At 38.9% G+C, this 22,289-nt stretch overlaps 5 protein-coding genes across 11 annotated transcripts; 3 read left to right on the top strand and 2 right to left on the bottom strand.

Annotated features, from left to right (window-relative positions):
* The first annotated feature begins 225 nt into the window (after window positions 1-225).
* On the top strand, window positions 226-8,057 carry LOC111262985 (kelch domain-containing protein 4). 5 transcript variants are annotated; one of them, XM_022837653.2, is made up of 9 exons: window positions 226-363; window positions 4,228-4,346; window positions 4,572-4,697; window positions 4,898-5,060; window positions 5,355-5,565; window positions 5,930-6,162; window positions 6,541-6,770; window positions 7,035-7,308; window positions 7,749-8,057. In XM_022837653.2, exons 1-9 carry the CDS (start codon window positions 345-347, stop codon window positions 7,949-7,951), a joined length of 1,578 nt encoding a protein of 525 aa, XP_022693388.1. In that variant the 5' UTR covers window positions 226-344; the 3' UTR covers window positions 7,952-8,057. The 5 variants fall into 5 exon arrangements, with proteins under 5 accessions (XP_022693388.1, XP_022693390.1, XP_022693389.1 ...); XM_022837655.2 differs by lacking the exon at window positions 7,749-8,057 and adding an exon at window positions 7,579-7,742; XM_022837654.2 differs by lacking the exon at window positions 226-363 and adding an exon at window positions 3,426-3,533.
* On the bottom strand, window positions 1,218-3,208 carry pont (RuvB-like helicase pontin). Its single transcript, XM_022837656.2, has one exon. The coding sequence runs from the start codon at window positions 3,018-3,020 to the stop codon at window positions 1,650-1,652; it is 1,371 nt and encodes a 456-aa protein (XP_022693391.1). The 5' UTR covers window positions 3,021-3,208; the 3' UTR covers window positions 1,218-1,649.
* A 954-nt stretch (window positions 8,058-9,011) lies between the features above and the next one.
* Mzt1 (Mitotic spindle organizing protein 1) lies at window positions 9,012-10,077 on the bottom strand. Its single transcript, XM_086969401.1, has 2 exons — window positions 9,893-10,077; window positions 9,012-9,421 (listed from the first exon to the last, which is right to left on the bottom strand). Exons 1-2 carry the CDS (start codon window positions 10,070-10,072, stop codon window positions 9,377-9,379), a joined length of 225 nt encoding a protein of 74 aa, XP_086825527.1. The 5' UTR covers window positions 10,073-10,077; the 3' UTR covers window positions 9,012-9,376.
* A 103-nt stretch (window positions 10,078-10,180) lies between these two features.
* On the top strand, window positions 10,181-16,334 carry LOC111262988 (uncharacterized). Of its 2 annotated transcripts, none has more exons than XM_022837667.2 (2): window positions 10,181-10,255; window positions 15,219-16,334. In XM_022837667.2, exons 1-2 carry the CDS (start codon window positions 10,202-10,204, stop codon window positions 15,549-15,551), a joined length of 387 nt encoding a protein of 128 aa, XP_022693402.1. In that variant the 5' UTR covers window positions 10,181-10,201; the 3' UTR covers window positions 15,552-16,334. The 2 variants fall into 2 exon arrangements, with proteins under 2 accessions (XP_022693402.1, XP_022693401.1); XM_022837666.2 differs by lacking the exon at window positions 10,181-10,255 and adding an exon at window positions 12,480-13,568.
* A 1,427-nt stretch (window positions 16,335-17,761) lies between these two features.
* LOC111262978 (uncharacterized) lies at window positions 17,762-21,785 on the top strand. 2 transcript variants are annotated; one of them, XM_086969395.1, is made up of 3 exons: window positions 17,762-18,111; window positions 19,389-19,497; window positions 19,952-21,785. In XM_086969395.1, exons 2-3 carry the CDS (start codon window positions 19,398-19,400, stop codon window positions 20,980-20,982), a joined length of 1,131 nt encoding a protein of 376 aa, XP_086825521.1. In that variant the 5' UTR covers window positions 17,762-18,111; window positions 19,389-19,397; the 3' UTR covers window positions 20,983-21,785. The 2 variants fall into 2 exon arrangements, with proteins under 2 accessions (XP_086825521.1, XP_086825520.1); XM_086969394.1 differs by having other exon boundaries at window positions 19,309-19,497.
* Window positions 21,786-22,289: the final 504 nt, after the last annotated feature.

The raw sequence follows: 22,289 nt of genomic DNA, 5'->3' as shown, positions 1-22,289 counted from the left end.
GAAACGCTAAAAGAGGAGGAGGGCACGAAATCGCCGAAAAAGAAGGGCACCGAGGGCAAGAGGCTTTACGAGTGAAGGCCAATCGTATGAAATGAGTCATCCAGGCGTTTGAAAAGAAACCGCCACTAACGAGAGAAGAACTCAGTGCTGTCAAAACGATGAATCATTCAAAGCTACCCAACAAAATACTTTCCATAGGCATGTGTGTAGGTTATTATTAGATACATGCCCATGGTAGTGATGGACCTGAAGCAGTACAAGGAAACGGATTTTGCTAACGCAATGTTAATACATCCAAAAGCAAAGGCAAAGGATTCTACTAAGAGCATGAATGTGTTATTATAATGGACTTGTCTTTCACAGGTCAGGACACACATAACGCTACTCAATGCGAATGAAAATATATTTACATGGAAGTACTTGAAGTTGGATCGGCTTTAATTTTTTTTAACATAAAAATATCTCTACTAAATATTTGAGCTAGAGCTTAATTAAATATAAGGTTCAAAAATAGAAACAAACTTAAGTTCATTCAATACATCAAACACCTAGTAACAACTGTGAAGTTTGTCATTTTCAGATTCAAATTGATTACAATAGAGTGTTGAGCTTAGGTAAAGCCTAGTGTTTTCCTTATAGATTAAGAGACTTTTGCTTTAATTAAATAAAATTGAAATTCGAAGAAGTCGGGAATCAACTAGGAAGAGAAAGGGCTGCGAGTAGGACAGTCGATAGTCAGTCGATTCCCAGTTCAGATTACTAACGTTTTCAAAGCTAAAGTACTCTCTAATGATAACGCGTGAGCCTTAGACGAAATGTACTTCGTCTTTTTTTTTTTTCGAAAATTGTAAACACGCCTTGACTATTGTATATTGAATCAACTCTAACTAGTACTAACAAATATTAAAGCCGACTGCTCGTCTTTTTCAAAAATGTAAACAAATCATCACTACATTAGTTATTCAATGATTAATAAATTCAGTTAATTAATTACTTTGATGATTATTAATGAATGATTAATAGATTCAGTGATTAATGGAATAGTTGTCCTTATCTTTTTATTCAGTGCACAGTACAGTTTCTATCCATGTTTAGATTCGAAAATCAAAGAGAGGTAATGAACAAATAATGCGAAATTTGGTTGATAGTAATAAACAAGTTAACATAAAGAGGCACATTTAACACTATGCTTATTTATCAAATGAATATCGATTCGATGTCGTTATTACGCATAATGATAACGAATTTATTGAAAAAATAATGATGTCAGTAGTACAGAATAACAAATTCATTACTATACATAGCTTGTTTCACGTACCCTTGTTCAGTTTCAACCTGTCTGCCTCGATTTTTTCTCAGTCGACGCAATTAGGCATAACTCACACTACATCCCTTGTCCCTCCGCCTAAGTCAGTAACTATGCTGGTGCAATGTACATACTCGCAATGAATCAATGGGTCTCTATTTGTAAACTTTTAGCATAATATGTTCTGTCCAAGACATGTCGAAGGATTTCTACCCATGATCGGTTCTGCTTGTCTTCACGTGTTATTCTTTGTGCAGTTGTTGTCAGCGTTCAATTACTATGCTGGCAAATACGTGCACGTAACTGCCCGAATGTTATTACTATCACGTGAGACGCTAACTAATTATTTAAGAAATTTTCCACCGTCTTCTTGCAGCAGTTTTGCCGAACTTTTTGAGTCTTTGAATAGCTGGTCACATTCGAGGACGTCAGCCTTCTTTATGTCCGTTCGTCCGTTGACTTTAGCTAGAAGTGCAGCTGGATTCATCAGTTGGATGGCGTAACGAAGAGTAGCTCGCTTGCCAATCTCTGCCAATTCGTTCAAAGCCTCGTCCTCGACCGAAAGCTGCTCGGTTGTCGAACGCAATTTAAGGATGAGACTAATTTCTTCTTGATTGTAAGGTATCAGTCTTACGCAAAGCAGACGATCCATCAAATCGAGGGGGATGCCGTGTGGCGCTAACAAGTCCGTACCTCGAACGATGCATCGCCCTCGGTTTGTAGCGAGTACGACTATGGGTGAAATAAGCGACTCGAGCGCGCGATGAAGAAACGTGAAACATTCAATATCGAGCATATGGACTTCGTCGATAAAAAGTACACCTGGTACGAGCTCAGCAACACCCTGATCTAAATATTTATTGACGCTTTTGTTGATTTCTTTGCGTAACTTGTCAGTAATTTCTGTCTTTCGTGGCTTCAACAGTTGTCCCATCATCGACAAGATATCTTGACCACCTTGTGGTCGGGCATTAGCTACGTCCAGGTCATGCAGCGTTACGTCCTGGATAACTTCTTTTTTCTTGTGCACGTCACCCTTAGGCAACGGCACATATTCCTCGGCCTCAAGATCGAATTCTGTCGCGTATACATCACTACGGCCCTGTCTTTTTACGGCACCCGAATTTGCTTCGATATAAATAACATCACCAACTTCGACTTTTTCTTTTTGTAACGCTTCATAAATTGCTGGATCGAGTTTAAGTTGTTTGGTTCCTTTAGCGGTGCGCAGGCCAACGACGACATGCGAAATAGTCTTCCCATAGCCGCCAATAGGGTTTTCGGTCTCCGCTGGTGTCATTTCAGTTACTTCGCCCTCATAAACCTCCTTGTTCTCTTTGATACGAAGACCAATGGCTCGGCGGAAGTTTTCCATGAGAACTTCTGTCTTTTTCACTTCATTAGAGTACACTTCCGAGGCAACCATTGGACAAAACGGCACTTTGTTACCGAGTTCCTGTGAGATACCCATCGCGAGAGCCGTTTTTCCTGTACCGGGCGGGCCAGCGAGAAGAACAGCGCGTCCAGCCATTTTCTTTGCCTTAATAAGATCCACGATGATTCCACAAGCTTCCCTAGCATTTTTCTGTCCAACGAGACCGGCTGCTTGAGGAATCACATTGCCTTGCTCATCCAGACCCAATCCCTTAATATGAGAATGGGCGGCAACTCGCTGCGCCTTGGCCGAACTGTATTTGATCTCGTCGATTTTCATGATGATGGAGCCGTCGCTTCTTCACAACAGTCGGTGCAGCACAGCCCAACCCGTAGTGTGGACACGCCAAAGTTAGCACGATGCTATTATTGTCAACAATACTGTCCACAATCTTGACAAGAAAATGCTCGAAAATCATAGACCGGTTTTTGTCTCGTTTTGGTTATGTTCGTAAACAAAGACGTGCTCCCGCTTAATTGGCGAAGCATAATCGGCGGAACACAAATGGCGCCAAAATCAAACCTTGCAACCTTACAATTATGATTTAGGGTTTTTTTGACAAATCACTCTTTGCCAGTACATGCAAGGAAGAACACCGATGTGACATGCTGTTTTTTTATTGTAATCTAGGCAAAAATATGCCCTAAGTTTTTATAATATTTTTCGATCACTGATCATGTTGGCGCACGTGGATGGGCCTCTTGTTTACATGGCCGACAGAAGACAGTGTGCGCTACATACTAGTTGGAGAAACTTAAACAATATTCCAGTGATATCTTCTCCTGCAATAAAGTAAACATACCTTATTTTCAAATGGTTTACACACGATCGATATTGTGTCTTACGTATTAAGTTTTAGCTTGTTTGAGTTGGCTTATAGACAGCCGCTTCCACTCAGTGTAGCAAAAAACTACTTATTTTAAGACAGGTTTGATTAACAGAAGCAGACTGGATCACCACACTATAGAACCTGGAGTGTAGAGTTGTGGTGAATGTTTCGTTTGTATTATTAATGTGCATATGTACATTATGTACATCCATGATCTTTTTAAAATCTCAGTTTGTATACAAGCTCTTTAGTGTAAATAGAATCGATAGACGTTACGTAAGTATTGTGGATGAAAAGATAAAAATAGAAATTAAGTAGAGTTTTTCATAACTATAAGTTCTTTGTCCGATCCGTTGTTGTTCGAATTGTTAGGTAGAAAATTAAATCACTTAAATAATTAGTTACTCTAGTTGTGGGAGTAATAACGTAAAAACATATTCCGAAGCATTTAAGAAGAGTTGTGTAAAGAGGGTATACCAGGCTAGAAACCGTAGAACTGAATGAGCATGCTAACTATAAGCGTATACGTTTATATACGCACATACAACTCTTCTTAAATGCTACGCAAATGTCTTTACGTTATCAGTGCCATAACTAGAGTAACTAATTGAGTGCGTCAATTTTCAAGTTTATAATTGCTCGTACAACTATCCTCAGATCCTACGATGGGAAAAAAGGAAAAATCTAAGAAAGGAAAGGGCGCCGAAAAAACTGCGGCAAAGACGGCAAAGAAAGCCGAAATGAAACACAAGAAGGAACTATCGGAGAAAGGCGAGGTGAGCTGTCTTAATCCTCGTTTTGGGAATGTATCGAATTATCATGAATATAGTAATAACTGTATCTGCAGTAGACGACCGTGTTAACCATCTGTTCATAGAGATTAATTTTACTTAAACTTCTAAGGCTCTTCTAATAGCCAACTGATTCTTTAAACTTGATAAATACTACAAAGCATATGGAACGCTAGGCAAACAAATTTTTTTCTTTATCAATTTATGCAGGAGGATGTCGAGAAGCTGATTGAGAATTTTTTATTGATGGATCGTCAAAAGGAGCGTGTAGCAGAAGATCTCGTTGGCCCCCCATCACAGAGAAGTGGATGTTCATTCCTTGCCAGCCCAGACAAAGTTAGTGAAAAAAAAGTCGTCTATTGAATAATTTTTGGAACGTTGTGACTAGAAGAGAATACGTGAAGTAAAAATAATCAATTTTTTGCATGTGCCATTTGTTAACATACCTAAAGTATAGTGATAATAATAATATTAATAATAATAGTTATTATATTATTTTCAATGAATTCGATGATAAAAAGAATATTCACTTTTAGGATCTACTTTATCTATTCGGGGGCAGTTACTTCAATGGCCACAAGACGACGATGTATAATGAATTATATACATATAACATTAAGAAAAACAATTGGCTTCGTTTAACAACCCCATATGCACCACCTCCGCGTTGCTCTCAACAATCTGTTATTGTTGCACAAGGTAAATTAAAGGAGAATTTAATTAAGGAGAAACAAATTAAATGCTGTTATATAATCCATAATATGTTTGTACAATTTGTTTGGTACCTAAAATCTATCTAATACATATAATGGCACAACAACATATATGGATAAATAGAAACAAAGGAGAAAACAAGGGTTTCTAAAACGGTTTATCTGAAATGAGTGGGTAATTAATGATGAATAATAATTACGAATATATCTTTTGCTGATGCCTCGCTACTCACCCTTTTTAATTTTGTATATTTTGCATTTGTTGCTACGTTTGGTAAAGGTGGTGGTCAAATATGGATGTTTGGAGGGGAGTTTGCTTCACCCACGCAATCACAGTTTTACCACTACAAGGACCTCTGGTGTTATCATATAAAGGAAACACGGTGGGAAAAGGTTGACGCCAAAGGAGGGCCCTCAGCTCGCTCCGGTCACCGAATGGTGACTAATGGAAAAGAGATTTTTCTTTTTGGAGGTTTTCATGAAAGTCTCAGGTACTCGATGACAATTAGTGTTGGGATTTGTATATAAGAGTAAACATGTAAATTTGTTTTTAGCAGATCATAAAAACTTTTTGCTCGTTGTGAGATAAGGCGCCACTTGCAAATCCTTTTGGGCTATTTAAGGTCAGTCATTAAGCATACATTTTTCTTATATGTAAAGCGCACTGATATAAGCAATAATACTCAAGCGAATCAGAATTTATTCAACAATCGGTCTCATTAAGATCAAGGAGAAAGACTCAGATCTTCAACTGGCTGCATTCGCAAGTCAATACGTTTACCAGTATTGCTAATTAAACGTAATCCTAATGAACTCAGTGATCTTACATTTCTTTTTATCTGTCCACAATTCTAGGAACGCTATGTATTATAATGATGTGTACCGTTTTTCAATCGGTGATCGTCAGTGGACTAAAATCGAGCCGGCAAATCAGGGCCCAAGTCCACGATCCGGTGTTCAGATGGTCATGCTGGAGAGCAATAAGCTAATGGTATATGGTGGTTACTCTAGAGAAAAACTGGGCAAGGATGCTGAGAAAGGAATAACATATATGGATATGTGGTTCCTGCAAGAAGGCAGCAAAACGGGTACAAAAAATATATTTTAGTCACAAGTCGATTAATGATAATTATCAGCATGAAGTACTATCTACGATACACACACGTTATTAGCATATATTGACATGTACATACTGGAAAGGGAGTTGTGTAGTCTTAATTTTATTGGATTAACCGAGACTTTGATCTCGATACCCAATAGCAGCTGTTTATATATACAAGAAATAATAACAGACGTCGGAGATTTTTACTACTGTCGCAGTTTAGAAGTTCGTTTCATCTCGAAATCTTAACCCGCGTGCAATAAAGCAAAGGTACTTCGGTAGGTCTATAATTAGCTTAATAAACTGGATTTCATTTTTCCCTAAAGCTACCTATCACGTTGTACTCTTCAACCGTTATATACAGGAAATATCGGGAAATGGAAATGGTCCTTGGTGAAACAAGGTGGTTGTCAACCGGGTCCGCGTTCAGGAATGGCGGCTGTGTCCGGTCCTCAACCCAACAGGGCATATTTTTTTGGTGGCGTATGCGACCGCGAGGAAGATGAGGAGACAATCACGTCAGTATGTCTTGCCGATCTGTACATGCTAGAAACCGATAGAGGATTGTGGCGAGAGATGGATCTTAAAAAGGAGGTGCGTTACTTAGAAATTCCACATACACGTAGTTATATTATGTGCTGTAGAACAAATGTAAAAAATAGGAGTCACCTTGTTTCTAGAATTTTTTCAGCAATAATAGTATATATAGTAAAAATTATATATAGCAAATATAGCAATAATAGGCTCTACAGGGGAGACTGTTTAGGAAGTTCTCCAATAATACTCAACTCAAAAAAGTGTTGAGGCTTATATAAGTTTTTCTTGATGCATAATAGTTTTCCATTCTGTGCATTACAGATACCAAAGAATACCGGTCAGTCAATTAAATCCGCGACTGAATCTTTTCAAACGGAGCTCGAAGAGCAGCAGCAGCACGACGAGGTAAAAACAGACGGAATCTTTACTGTTAGAATCTCTTCTGGTGCAGCAGTAGGAGCAGCCAGTTGTGGTGACTTGAAACCGGATAAGGACGAAATACAAGATGATCGTTTCTGGCCTCAGCCACGTATGAGTTCATGTTTGGCTATTAAACATGGCGTCTTATATTTATACGGAGGGATATTCGAAACAGGTAAGTGGGCTTTCGCCAGGACGTACACCATTGCCACTAAAATTTTCCAGAAAAGAATAAAAACGTTTACTGAACATTTGTGGTTCTGTGAAGCCTTTAGGTAATCATGTAAGCATTCTTGCGCAATAGCGATATGCTCTATTTGATTCTGAATCGGTTTCTTGGGATTTTGTAATGAAAAAAGAAGATGCTGTTGCTTTTCAGACGTAGTGAATCAAGCAGTATAAAACAGGAAAAAGAGGATTCTCAGTAAACTTTTTTTTCTATTAGCGGGGTCATGCTTGAGCACGTCTTGCCTGATCTATTTAGAAGATGCAAAACAGTACAGAACAGGCGAAAGAAGATTCTCAGTAAACTTTTTCTACTCGCGAGGTCATGCTGGAGCAAGCCTTGTCTGATCTATCTGACAGCATTGATGTGTGGTGGTAAAAACCTTTAAGGTGATCAACAACTCGTACTACGTGATATGTACGCCATCGATATTTATAAGATGGATGATTGGAAAAAGATCATTGAACTTAACGAGAAAGAGTTGGAATGGTTCGACAGCGATAGCGAAGAAAGTGAAGATGATATTGACGCCGAGGAGTGTAATGATGAGAAAGGAGGTGCCAACGACGAAGAAGACGTAGGCCATAATTAGACCATTTTAAAACCAGACTAACGGGTTTAACGCCTCTTTAGTTCCCGACTTTAACGATAGAACTGTATCTATTAATAAAACGGATATTGCTGAATACTCCTTAAAATTGTTATATTTCTACTGTAACGCTAAGTATTTGCTGCACCAAATTTTCTACACTAACGAAATATGATTTCTTTAGTTTCTTTAGAAATAAGAAGTTTTAGTCTCTCTATCTTCTGCAATACACATCGTGATAAATCACTTAAATACTTGGAAGCTAGTACGACCAATCGATTGTACTCAGTTACTCTTAAAGTTTGCAATCTATATGCAGTATATATTAGCGTAAATGACAACTCTGCAGATGGCCTACAGCTTGCTAATAGACGTAGGAGTTCAAATTGCATAAAATCTAAACTGAACATGTGGGATCCATTTGTCGTTTTTAGTTCGTCATCTCCTAACCACTTCGTCGCAAAAAAAACAGTTGAGGATCTTTGGTTTCGTATTAATCCGAAAAGCTTGACTCCATTTGTCATTAATTAAGAAACCCTTAGCTGAGCAAAACGATATATTAAAGTGCAGTTTTTTTTTTAAAATTTAGTATGAATAATCAGCTCTTGATGAATGAACTTGTTTAAGCTCATTATGCCACTTTAATAAATACTAACAGAGAGAAACTATAGCAGTGTTTAGAAACATTTACATACACTGAGATTCCATGACCAAAGATTTCACAGTACGTTGGATATAAGAGTTCTTGTGCAGATACCGTATGCTAGGTTTGCAACTGTGTTGGGATAAGCTCAGTTTTCAAGTTGTCGTTTCATTACTATGTGGACAGTGTGCAGTTGAGAAATTCATTTCAAAAGTGGGCTACCGAACTGCGCATCTAAGAGGAACCGAACTTATTATAAATCTGACCCGCAGGCATTGTTTTAATATCTACAACAAATAACTGTGATAATTGGCAACAATTAGTATTATCATCTCTTTATAATAATAAGAGCTAAGCGTCATATTATAGTACCGCAGACGTATTGAACAAATGTAATTGTTAATGTCGGAATCCTTGGTATACACACTTGTAAATAATTATTATTTATTTACATCTATCATATACTACATATCTAAATTCATTTACGTTTATCAATAGAGGTGCATATATATTTACACAGCAGATCGTCGACCTGCTGGAGTTTCAACAGATTTTCAACAACGATATCGTATTGACCAGAATATTTCGTCGACTCAGAGTGTTGAAGCTATGTAATTGAATAAAACGTGGGACGGCTTTGTGACGCTCGAAAGAAGATCTTCTTCGCACCTATGAGAAAGCATCTCAGATTAAACACTCATTAAAAAAAAAAGTCTCAATTTTAAGTTTCCCGGCGTCACATTGAGCTTTTTCCCCGCTGGAGCCAGTCTTTTAAATGTAGCCGCTTAACTACGCGTCTGTCGACTTTGTCGATCCGATGACTGCGATACCTGAAAAACAGTCAGAATTGTGCTGCTGTTTCATAAAGAGAAACAAGGCTACGGATCGGCGTTTTATCAACATCGATGTGATTCTCAGATGCATACCTTTTTTTTTTCGTTTTTTTTCGTAAATATAAGGAATATACTATGACGTACTTTAAACTGTGGTCATTTGCATAAACTATAGAAGTACATCCTTTAAAATACATTTGGAGCTTACAGGTGATCAACACTCTGTAAATGTTTTCTTTGAGTCATGTGATAAATATTCTAAGAGATTTGTTTTGATCTATTTGAAATGCATTCGCTGAGAACTTACCCAGCGAAGGCTGAAATCAAGTGTAGAAAACAAAGAATTCCATTTCTTAATCGATCTCACGCAATAATTGCTATAAGCAAGAGTTGTTAGAAAACAGTATAAACAATTTTAAAAAACAGTAAAAAAAACGTTAAACCATGGTAAACCAAACATAGACTTACCTGAAGTGTTCGAACAACTTCGGCCAGCGCTCTAGGATCTGCACCGTGTTCGAGTAACCGAATGCATAAGTGGAGAGCCCGGGCATCCAGCGTCGTGTTCAACAATTGTGACATTTCTTGAACCACATCAAAGGCTTCCTGCGAAGCGTCTTTACCACTTCCTCGGCCAGATTGTGCCATTACCACGAATAATCAGGCTAGATTGTCCACTTTAGTAAACAGTGTCTTTACTCACGTAAAGTACTGTAAAAGTAATTGTACGTACCAGCGTATTTTCGACTAATTCAAACAAACTTACCATTGAGACCAATGCATGGAATACAAAACAAAGTGCACAACGCCTTCAACAACGAACAGAAACAAGTATGTATTAATTCATTGTCTTAGAGATCCATATATATATATTTATATATATGGATCTCTAAAATATTTTGGTAGACTCGATATGTAACTCACGTATTAATAATAGATGAAGCAAACTGTATATTTCACTGTGACGATGATCTCGTGATCACAAAAATCTACATATTTGAAAAAAATCTTCAGATTTATTATTGGTAACGATCCCAAGTTCCAAATGAATTCATGAGAAAGAAGTGCATTCAGTCGCAGAGGACACCGCACGCATTTGCTACATAAAAAACTCAAACAACAATCAATTAGCAGCTACCTCCCGTCAGCAGACGGCTGTGGCTGATAACGCTGATCTATAGGCGCTAAAGGCGGCAGCTTGACCGGGCGAATCGCAGGACAAACGATGTGCATGTAAGAATCAGCGTGTGCGTGAGGAAAGGAATAACTTTGGCTATAGGTATTCATAAATAAATATTTATTTGCATCTATTCATTTGCTGGTAATTGGGTTATAGCTTACCCATATGTTGCACAGCTTATATGAGAATAAAAAAGTTACACTAGATTCCGCGGTAAGAACACAGATTCAGGCTCTTTATTTTCGTAAAGGAAGAGCTCAGCATGGCTACGGAACGATAGTTATTAAACGTAGCTATTCTCATAATACATAGAGGCAAAAGCAATCTTTTGGGTTATGCAGTACACGGATATTTACACAGGTTTAGCACGACGCTCTTACTTACCAAATGACAATTTTGGTTATGCATATTTGAGTTTTCATTTCAGATGCTCTACGGGCTCGATCTCTGAGAAAATGCTTATAAGAATTCGATTCTGTATGCAGGAAATATATAAAGAAGTCAATTGCATAACATAAATATTCAAGTTTCAGGTTAGGCTCTCCTATAAAAGTAACGTTTAAAATTTTCTTCTGATTTTTTAAAAACTTATGATTAAAAACAACGCGTCTTTTATATGTCGCTCGTGGTAAGCTCGCTAATAATCGCCTAGCAAGCACTTTTATTTCACAAAACGGTTTGTGTTGTTTTGTAGCTCAAATATATAATAATACTTTGTTTATAGACAATTGATTTTACAAAACTGATGATCCTCAAATAGGACTTTATATGGCATCGTACTCCTTCGACTTGCAACAAAGCGTTACTTGCAATGGGCCTACCAGCCACTTACATCGGTCACAGTTTTTGCTTTGAAGTTGTGGATTATACGGAGTTCAAGTCTATCCTATTAATAATGTCAAACACACGCGAATAGAAGCTCCTTAAGCTCGCAATATATGACGATTGCTGTAGTAAACACAGATTGATATAGAGCGCTATTCGAAGAATACAACTTGTAGTGGGTACTGAAAAAATATCCGTGATTCGCTGACAGAAATATTCTGCACTTGTTGAAGGGGCAAACACCTGAAGTGAACATGGCCTCACATTTTATTCTATCATTCCTTTCTTAAAATTTAGTTACCTTTAGCAATTGAAAGCCGCCTGAAAAAATATTTATTTATTGGATAAATCAATTGCATACACGAACTGATCTGAACGCGCTTGAGAACAAACACAGTATTATGCTTGTTACAAGTTTAGTTAAAGATAGTCGAACAGTTAAAATGTACAAGAAAGGATGGACTATGTGCTTCATTTTATTAAGAAGGCTACTGATTACTTAAAAACGAAATATAAATGTAATAAACTACATTATATTGAATTTAAAGTAATGCTCAGTAAGTGATCTGATCAAATTGACAATACCCATTATTAAGCATTTGCCCATAACACCGTTTTAGATTAGAGATTGGATCAGATAGTCAATTCGTTCATAAATTATGCAACGTACGTCTATATGAGTCGAAGGATAAATCCAGCAGTTGCATATTAACAAAATACTTTCTCTAGATATAATTTGATTGTTGTACTTGTATAACTAATCAAATCGCTATACTTGTTAACTTTTGACGTTTATTTGAATCAATTTTCTTAAAAAAAAAACACTTCTTAAAACTTCTTTTGTTAACGGCCTCCTTAAACTTAAACACTTAAACTTAAAACTTCTTTTTTAAAACAAAAATTTAGATTGAAGTTTACATTTTGATGTTTATCAGAAGCGATTTTCTGCTAAAAAAAGAAAAATTAGATTCGCTGTTGTTGGTTAGAGACGCGTTATTTTTCTGATATTTTTGTTTTTATTTTCATTTGTCATTATCGTTGCCACTCAATTGGAATTGTGAGCCTCTTGACGGTACTTAGTGTCGCGTTGGCTTTGACGATTACAGCCGCGACCCTCAGCCCATCGGATTGCAGCGGTTTGCTTTGCTACAAAGCGGCCCAACTTCTACTGCCGCTCATATTTCTTCGACTTGTCACTTCAGTAGTTCCAGAAGAAATTTAACACATCGGTGAAGCATTCTTCGATTTGATTTCGCTTCGCTGCGCAATCGCTCCACAGCCCACAGAAGTTTACTACATCCACACATCATCGCTGGCGCTTTTTTGTGCGGAACGCACTGCCGCTATGAATTGAGCTTTCGGCGTGCAAGATCTCCGTAATTATGAAACAACTCCGATACATAGATTCTGCAATCCGGGGTGGACACTACAACAGTTCTAGTACTAACGGACACACATAAATGCACACGCTTGCACAACTCGAACGCTAGCAGAAAACAACCTCGTGAGGACGAGTTCAGGCTAATACGGCTCTGCGCACATAGTCATAGACACATCGAAACGCAGGCAGGCGAAGAAAGTTACCCTCGGATTTTCATACGCTGCAAAATGTCTGTACTCTCCCTTCTTGCTCACCTCTATTTAGTGAGACCACTACGTGGGAGGTAACATGCTTCATAAAAAGCCAAACGCCTTCAGCCATCAGTCGATCTCGACAGTAATAATTGTGTTGCTAAAGAACTGTGCGTTGCCGCCCGTGGGAGTTCTTTAGCGTGCACTCTGTGAGAGTATCGCGCCAGCTCTTCTAAAGACCAGTTTAAAAAGTCTCGGTCTAAAAGTCAACCATACTTCGGTAGAAAGTTTAAGCATCATCTGTTGTACTTCATTCCAGTTCGTTGTGCTAAAAATCCAGAGATGCTAATGTCTTCGACAGCCTTCGCGATCCTTTTTGCGTGTTGGTGTGGCGGATCAACTACGACAGGCTTTCGGAAGCCGTCGAACTTTTTTTACGTTCCTGGATTTCGAACTGGTGGCCCGCTAGGTCCCCAGCGAAACGTTGATGGCCTCTGGACATTTATAGCCGTTCCGGTTCCCCTTGAAAACCAGACATTACCTGAGGGGGACTTTCCTATGGAACAGGTGATTGAACCTTTAATCTTGTATCAGTTATTGAATACGCAATATTTTCAACGGAAATATTAGGTTGTGATATAAGTAAGAACATTTATTTGTCTGTCAAAAAAGCTGTCTGCGTTTAATTTAAGTTGTAGCAACAAACCAATGTGTTATATATTTATCGTTACTCTTCACATGTGTTGCTCCTCTCCTAATCAATTTACTCTTTCTCGCTAGTAATTTTCAGGTATCATAATGAAGAACCCATTCGCGCAGTTTTTTTTGAGACACTTTTCATTCTTAATTGTTATGTTTAAAATTTCAATTGCCAGTGATCGCAAAAGATCCGTTGGCGTGAGGTCTAAAGAAAACAGTGAATACAAAATAACTTTCAAGTCAAGCTTCTGTAAAATGGCTTACCTTATTTTTCTCATGTGTGGTCACAGCGGTGAAAGATACGTTTGCTTTCTCTGTCGATTTTTTTTGTTGAATAGCTATTGCACCATAATCAGCCCAACTTAACCACAAACGAGTACTTGTTGACGGTCTTGTCCTTTTCAAACACTGTCCAGTGTATAAGGCCACCTCTCTTCCACCAAATCAGAGCTGGAGCTAATTTCTTGGTACTATCCATTCGTTTATCTCTTTCATATTGACATAAAGACACCACGTTATCCATAATAATTCTATGTGGAACCCTGTCACTGTGGCTGCATGCCAGTCGGTGCCAAGTGAGATATTGGGAAACGATGGTAATTATGTTCAGTCTGTGGGGCATCCAGGTTTTTATTTTTGAGTAAACCTCATGGATTTGACGTGATTGTCAATGACCATATGACTGCAATTTATTTTCGCGGTCAGTTTACGAGTTCAAACGTGCTTCCAAGCGCTCATTGTCGATTTCAGATGACCAACTGGTATAGGTTGTACACTGAGTTCCAATATGCCACTATTGTGCTTTGCAGCCCGACTTCAAAAGAAAAGAGGAACATAAAAGACACTGCCTACACATACGTTATAACCTGATGTAGTTTACTTTGAATGAGGAGATATGCCTAGGTTAGACATTAGAAAATAAGTTTCTCGTTTTCCAATAAGCCTCATAGTATGTATATTGCATTAATCCATATATATATATATATATATAAGAAGTAAGGTATATTTTATGATAGTAACTTGAAAAATGGACCACAAACGTGGGAGAACTCTGCTGCGCATATGCTTCTTGTGTACCGAGAGGCTTGTTGTTGTTTCAGATAGCTTAACAATGACGACTAGTGAAAATTTTGAAGTCGACCTTCAGTGCAATGTGCAACTGAGTGGGTTATTAGTATCTGAAACGTTTCATTTTTTTTGTTCTCAAAAACCAGTAACTTCGAGTCAATATAAAAATCTACAGACGTACAATTCACGTGGCTTATTAACAACGGGTGGTTCAGTGCTGACAACCCGTTCTCTTATTTCGAATGAACCATGCCCAAGCAAATGTCCGCCTGAAAAACCTAAGTGCAGACATTTGCGATTTCAGATAGCGGTTTTCGTTACATTAAACTATATTTTTATAGCTTTAGTTGGTATTCTAGATGTGATATCCATAACCACTTCGTAGTAAGTCACGTTGTTCCAGGCTAGAAGCGATACACAAACGACGTATATGATGTTCTGCTGTTGCAGGTTGCTCAAGCCAAACTGTGGGGCCCAGTTTATCGTCCTGGTCATGGATGGGTCTACGGTGAGGCCGGATTCGTCTTTGTACCTCGTATGCCACCGTATGTGCCACCCATTATCTTTCCACCCCCCCGATCTTTGAGTAATGGAGATGTTACCCCAGCGTCCGTTGCCGCAGTATCCGAAAGAGACGTAGATTCAGTTGTTGAGCCTGTCATCAACGCTTTTGCCGCGTCAGCACCAGCCGATAGTGCGGTAACAACTGAGAAAGAGCCTATGAAAGCCGACGAAGAAAAATATGACGAGAACAAAAATAACGTTAATACGAAGGAGCCCTAAAGGAACTCACTGCCAAATCATAGTTTTCCATATACGGTCTGTCTTTTTCGACGCAGTATTGCTGTTCTAGAAACTAGCCATTGTATGGAGCCATAACTAGTAAATTAACTGACTGTTTTTGCTTAAAAACGTTTCATACAATGAAGGTGCGTTGAGTTTAGCTACGTAACGATCGAAGATGATAGGAATGGAAATCCATGAAGTTATAGAACTGTATTAACACACGTATTCCTTGTATTTAATACTAACAATAATTCAACCTATAATAAACGTTTGTAAAACCCAAACAGCAAGACACTTACGCCGTTTTAAGATGGTTCGCTCGTACCGTGAACTGGTGAGCGCTCTTTGTCTGTGCTACGTAAGGGCGAGCCGAACGGAGACAGAGAGAAATACTAAGAATAATTCATTACATCGGATTAATTAAGTCCTACCGGAGAACTTACTGAATGGAAAGATTATAATCTTAACCGGTACTGTAATAAGTCTCGTGCAAGGCCGAAGCTGTCGGAAGCCTTTCGATTTTAAAATCGCTAACAGATGTAGCATATATGTAGTACCATGTCAGTATTTGCCGCTATGTCATCTGTTTCTTTATGGGAAAAGGGCGGAAACGACAATATGTGGAACAATTGAACACAGATATGTGCGAATATAAAATATTGCACGCCTTCACTGCTTTATCGAAGAGAATCACCAATGCTGGCAAAATGGCTCCAGTTAATAGCTATAGAGTAATAGAGCAACAAATAAAACATTCCTAATTCAAACTATTACACGTTCCGAGGTGATGTCATGCACATTTCAATTCTATTATGAATATGCATCTATACTTAATTTAACAAGTCGCTCGATTTTTTAGTTTCTTGGCTTGACGACATACGTAACAGGTATACGACAACGATCAACTGCGCTTTGTTTTTATAATAATAGTAACAGTGATGTTACAACAGAAGTTGGTATATAAAACAATTCTTAAACAGTTTTATAGGACTGAACGACTGTGCTAAAGTAAGTGGCAGCTGGGAAGTGTTCAATCCAAAAGGGTTTCGTTTGGCGACTAGAGCGGTATTTAAAAATGGACTTTGAATACAACGGAGGAAAGGTTCCATCTAAGGGTATACGAAGATTTCTGATACAGGTGCGTGGCTTAAACTCCGGGAAGTTACCGTGACGATTGTCAATGGAAAGAGTAATCCTTAACTTTTAACAGTAAGTGCATAATGCGGTGACCACGATAAGTCAGGTATATGATGGCAAAATAAGGACGAAATTTTTATTTGTCCATAAATACGAATTAAATGCGCTTGATCGACTCAATCCGATGCTGTATAATCTGTTCCGTATGTTGTAGAAATTAATATGAATCACCGTGTAAATAGTAGCGATTTGGTGCTCCTTGGGTATGTGCTACTGCTTGAGTATTGCTTTTATATTATCTATTTGCGTTCGGAAAGGAACTTCAACTAGGGCCCAGCATCGTTATACTTTCGCTGAACGCACCTTTATCTAAAGCGTGACGGATAATTACTTTATTTCAAATTACTTATTACCCTGGCCGCTCAACAGATACTTTGAAATGAAAAACTGATAAAATTATTTTCTTCATTAAATTTTAGGCCACATTGAACTCAACGCTTTGCATCAGGTATCAAACAACCACTTGTACTCTTGGTAGTCCACAAGTTTCTTTCAAGATTTGTAATACATTGTGTATTTATTTTGTCCCCACATTGAGTAAATTCCATTGTCAGTCTATACCAAATTGGGCATTGGTAATGAAAAACTATCTTGTCCGATTTTCAACAATGTAGCACTGGATTTGGCAGTCTCATTTTTCATTGTTATACTTTGTTAACATTTAACCTGATTTTTACTATTGAATGTTGATTCCGTTCAGCATATGATCTCTTATGATGAAAATTGGGTTTAAATTCAGCACTGAAAAAGGACCATGAATGCCAACGTTTTTCTTACAATTTAGATCGGTTCATAAGGTTTTAGTTCATTCAAACAAAAGAGGAGTCCCCTAACTGATCCTGTCCACTTGAAGTAACTCTAGAGGTGTTTCTTTCATATTTCCACATATATATCTAGCATTGCTTAAAAATATTTCGCACGCACTAATCAATTATGCAAATCTTTATTGGCCTCACCGAGCAGGCAGTGCTGCCAAAAATCGACCTTCTATTTGCTCGCTTTCAGTTTACAACATTTGTGCGTAACCATCGCATCAGCCTCGAGTTCATACATGAAAGTATCTAATCGGTAATGCTTGTTATCAGATGGTTGTCTGATAACCAAGAACGAAATAAGAACGAAGTTTGAGTGGTTCAGCTATTGGTTTCCAGCTACCTGGTCACTTATGGAGATCTGTTAGGTGTTTTCGTGCAAAATATTGCAAATACGTGGTAAATAAACGAAACACGTCCAACATAGCTTTGCCGAAGTTCCGATTTAACAAAGACAGTGGCCACAGGACTTTTCAACCGTCGAGCTCAATAGGGAACCTCGAATCATAATAGGATCTGATGTGCTACTCTGGTGTATCGCTCCAAAGGTATCTAGACTTAAATATGACCTCTTTGGTGACGGAACAATTTCGAAGTTTCGTTAGACTGCCTGGGCGGTTTCGCACTGACAAGAAGAAAATATTTAAGCAGGACATTGGGTTACGGTTCGGAGCCCGAGCGCGTCCAGTAGCTCGTTCACTAGGTCCTGCAACTTTTTTTTAATGGCAACTGTCAAAAACAGTGCGCGAAGTTGTATGGGATTTCGGCATTTTGTTACGATCGGTGGACCCGTACTCTAATCCATGCAGCGTCAATATTGGCTAGAATAGGATATACTCCTTGACGCACACTCGCCTTCGCCACTCCTCTTTCAGGAGTGTAAGTAAAGGCTCCTAAACTACAGTCTAGTTTAGCAAAGGTTAATTTTGCAGTATCGTCATTTATGAACAAAACACGTGCAGCACGTGGGTACTGGCTATGCCAAAATGCGAAAGGAACAAAGCTTCCGGTCCTGCCTTATAACTGTAGTACAGTTAAGGTTGGCATTCGATGGGCCTCGTGAAAGTTTGATGCTTGTTCGAAATTTACCAACAGAGTGGTAAATTTCAGAAACGAACTATCGAAGTAAGGAGACCGCTACACAGGAAGCACACAATTACGGTAATTGGTTCCGACCTTGACTTCATAAGTTGAAGGCCTTGCCAATATACGAGTTGCTTTAGTTATTCTCTTCTAGAATAACTTAAGCTTATGGGGCTGACGTCATTTGGGCAAAATATGACACTATCGTAATTGATAGCCTCTGTCGTCTTTTTCCCCAACATTTATCTGCGAGTCGTAGTTTATGCGAGTCACAGTTGTTCCACTGTGTTGTGTAAGTGAACAAAAAAAAAAAGATATCGCTATAAGAAGGTTAATCCTGCACCTATTTCGACGTTGTTGTTCTGGGTTTTCCCGACCCGATTCTGCTGGCCGAACCGTTATAACATTTTTCAGGATGCACGAAACGTTTTTACGAGTACGGGATTCGATTACTATTACAATCCATATCATTATCGTCTATACATGAACTAATCTTTACGCCGACCTTTAGTTTCCATTAGTGCATGAGGTTCTCAGTTAAGACAAAACTGTTCCTTTAGTAACACAAGTAGCTGGCATAATAGCATCAAGAATAAGAGATAAAATGTTTAGGCCTGTTTTGTATTTTGTTGTCGTCGTATTTCTGAATTTGTCTGCTGCAGTAGACAAATGCGCTGTTCTAGAATTACTGGATTTCACTTGCCATAATGCGATCTCACAATGCAAATACGGTTCACTGTAGAACAGTAAGATGGATTCACTTTGGGAGGACGTAAGCAGTTCTAGTAGTCGGAACGGAGATCAAGCAAGCGACAGTGGGTCTGAATCGTCCAAGATCTCATCAATTTCAGGTAGAGTTTAGTAAAGCCCATACGCCCCGCATCGTAACATATTATTTTCGCTGTGCCGTTGGTGAAGCCAACTGGTTGGAAATGTTTTATTACCAAGTAAGAGAGAACAATATAAATAGATAGATCAATTATATACGGGAATAGGTAACTGTTTAACCCAGTATCTGCAATATTGTATTAAGAAAAAAACGCCGGTTTTTATTAGGCACTATTAGATTTGATCCGATTTGTTTTGTTAATGGCAGGAGTGTTTATATTATGTAACCCTTTTTAGCCGTCAAAGCGTACAGTGCTGTCCCGGTTCGGGTTTGCGGCTTTTGTTGGGGCTATACGCTGTTGTTTACCTGGAAAAAAAATTAAACGCACCTAACAGATTATAAGTCAATCGTGTAGGCACCTATTTAGCTTGGTGCACACATCGTCTAGCGTAACCTTCACACTCGCGGTGTTTCAGGAGTGTACTCGGATCTCTCCGATTTTGACTTTGACATTTTGGAGAACGAGGTGACTGTAAATCAAGACAAAGTACACGAATATGTAACAGTGGGCACTGAAGAAGTAGGATCATCCCCAGAGCCCGATTGGACAATATGTGATACCTCGCCACCTCCTGAATCAGTAACATGTGAGCAGGTTTCTGCCAGCGAACCTCGAAGCGCCCCCCGAGTGACATACTCCGATCGAAACACACATAATTTTGTCCCAGTTAACGTTAGTGAGCCTTTTTACAGTAGCTTAACAGCGACTGATGACATTGAAATCGAAGCCTCCACAAGCTTGTCTATACAAACAAACATAGAAGATACGGATTATCGATTCGTTCTACAACCGCAGGATTTGCGCGAGAATCCAGAACCATTACCGCGGACTGAAATGCCCGTACGCTTACCTAATATAGTCGATCAGGACGACAGTGGCGTCAGATCGCCTTGCAGTGAAGCGACCGCAGCAAAAGGCTCGCTAAAATCGCTTGACCAGTACTGCGCGCAAACAGCGATCGAAGAGAATTGCTTCAAGCGACCCCCGAAAAAAACAAAGGCTTTGCTAAAGCGTCATAAATTATCCAAGCATAGTAAAAAGAAAGGTGAAAAACATCTTGTTAGCAATGACTTCGATTGGGATTCACAAATGACAGAAACCTGCCGTCATATGAAATCTTACGCTGAGTTAGCACCTCAGACAGAGTGTAGAACACGAGACTTTGCTTCGGGTGATACCACAGCGACATCTCGACGCAGTGGTAAAAAGAAGATTAGAAGTTGTCTGAAAGAGTTCGGTGCTTCAGTGGAAGGCGAGCACTTTGATGTGATGCGTCTGCATTCTTGGACTACACGACAAGAACTAGAAGAAGCAGTTCAAGACCATATGGATTTTGTCGTAAGACTTCGCAGACAGCAAGAGAACGATAGGCCCTATTCTGCAGAAAACGCTCTTCAACAGTTGCGGAGCCTCGGCGTAATTATTCCGGCTGGACGAGGACGGTAGCCTAATTAGCAGGCCTGTATAGGCCTATGAACTTTGTATGAAAAGGCCTGGTAGAATTACGGCTCTTCTAAGTAGCGGCTCGATTTTTTTTATTGTAAACATTTCATATTATCTGTGGATAGCATTAGCCTCAAGTGGCTTTACTTGAAAAGCCAGTTCCCAGATGTGTATAGCAATAAAGTAGTGACCCTGTAGACAATAATCATCTACAGATATCATTGAATATTTTTCGTACGCTTGACTTTTATAGTGAGCGATGGAGAGAAATCAAACGACTTTTCTTTTTACCTTGCCAGACTAACCAGTACAAGGGTGAATGTAATGTTGATATTAACATAGCTGTTTTTGGGTGAATCTCTCGTTCACGTGTCTGCTAAAGATGTTAGTAGCCAACTGAGTACTAGACGTATGATCGGAGAGGTTGCGATCGGACACCTGTCGTCGTGATCAGAGGCAAAGTATAAGATGTAAACGTAGGAGATGAATGGAAGACGACCTGAGCAAGCTAAAAAGAGGAGATCGGCAAAACGCAAATTTCTACTACATGTATATATATCAAAGCACCGAGTAAATGCTTTTTTTTTTTAAAGCAAAGCTGTAATTTTCATATGACGTCGTTTCAAGTCGAATGTTGGAATTACGTTTGCCGCAATTCGACAAAGATATAGCCGACAAGATGTGACACGCAGACTCTTATAGACTCTGAAGCCTATATAGTCCTTGAACACGTTAAATACTCAACCACCGCCTCAAAATTTAAGCTAGTCTAACAAATAAAGTTGACTAAATTTTTTTTATTAAAATTGTTTATCTGATACTTTATTAACAACATAATACACAATAAATATGGCAGCACGGGGCTCGTCCTTCCAACGCATGATACACATGTCAAACGTCCCTGTTCCATCATTGATCCTGGTAATTGAACTACCCCCTGATGCGGCAATCCGAATTTACATAATATATAGATTCATCGTGGTCTGGGTGGCATATTTCCCTAGTTTTTTTGCGTCTAAAGGACACGAGCTTATCTCGGATCTGTCTTAGGGTGGATTGCCGCTGCGGCATGAGCGGATTAACCCAAACATAAAGAATACAACAGTTCCTGTTAATTGTTATATACTCACTACCCCGTAATACTACAGTGGTAACGTAGTGGCCTGCTAAACTTCATGGTCGTTCGATGTAGCGTGGACACGCGATGAAACAGTGCCCGTTTTCACTGCTAACGCGTATGTGCACTATTAAGAACTTGCACTGCGGTTCGCGTAGGCTATATAAAATCCCGGAAGTGACCTACTGCTAGT

The sequence above is a fragment of the Varroa jacobsoni genome, unplaced genomic scaffold, assembly GCF_002532875.2.
Source record: "Varroa jacobsoni isolate VJ856 unplaced genomic scaffold, vjacob_1.0 scaffold_721, whole genome shotgun sequence".
Lineage (NCBI taxonomy): Eukaryota > Metazoa > Arthropoda > Arachnida > Mesostigmata > Varroidae > Varroa > Varroa jacobsoni.
The sequence above is the reverse complement of the archived record's forward strand: the minus strand, read 5'-3'. Positions and strand labels throughout refer to the sequence as shown.

Bases quoted from the DNA above. Each gene is read 5' to 3' on its own strand.
- LOC111262988 (XM_022837666.2), top strand. From the start codon at position 13,344: ATGCTAATGTCTTCGACAGCCTTCGCGATCCTTTTTGCGTGTTGGTGT. The intron at 13,569-15,218 runs GTGATTGAACCT...CTGCTGTTGCAG, and splicing joins GGGACTTTCCTATGGAACAG to GTTGCTCAAGCCAAACTGTG.
- pont (XM_022837656.2), bottom strand. From the start codon at position 3,020: ATGAAAATCGACGAGATCAAATACAGTTCGGCCAAGGCGCAGCGAGTT.
- LOC111262985 (XM_022837653.2), top strand. The intron at 5,566-5,929 runs GTACTCGATGAC...CCACAATTCTAG, and splicing joins GGTTTTCATGAAAGTCTCAG to GAACGCTATGTATTATAATG. The intron at 7,309-7,748 runs GTAAGTGGGCTT...AAAACCTTTAAG, and splicing joins CGGAGGGATATTCGAAACAG to GTGATCAACAACTCGTACTA.
- Mzt1 (XM_086969401.1), bottom strand. From the start codon at position 10,072: ATGGCACAATCTGGCCGAGGAAGTGGTAAAGACGCTTCGCAGGAAGCC. The intron at 9,422-9,892 runs GTAAGTCTATGT...ACTGTTTTTCAG, and splicing joins AAGTTGTTCGAACACTTCAG to GTATCGCAGTCATCGGATCG.
- LOC111262978 (XM_086969395.1), top strand. From the start codon at position 19,398: ATGGATTCACTTTGGGAGGACGTAAGCAGTTCTAGTAGTCGGAACGGA. The intron at 19,498-19,951 runs GTAGAGTTTAGT...GCGGTGTTTCAG, and splicing joins CAAGATCTCATCAATTTCAG to GAGTGTACTCGGATCTCTCC.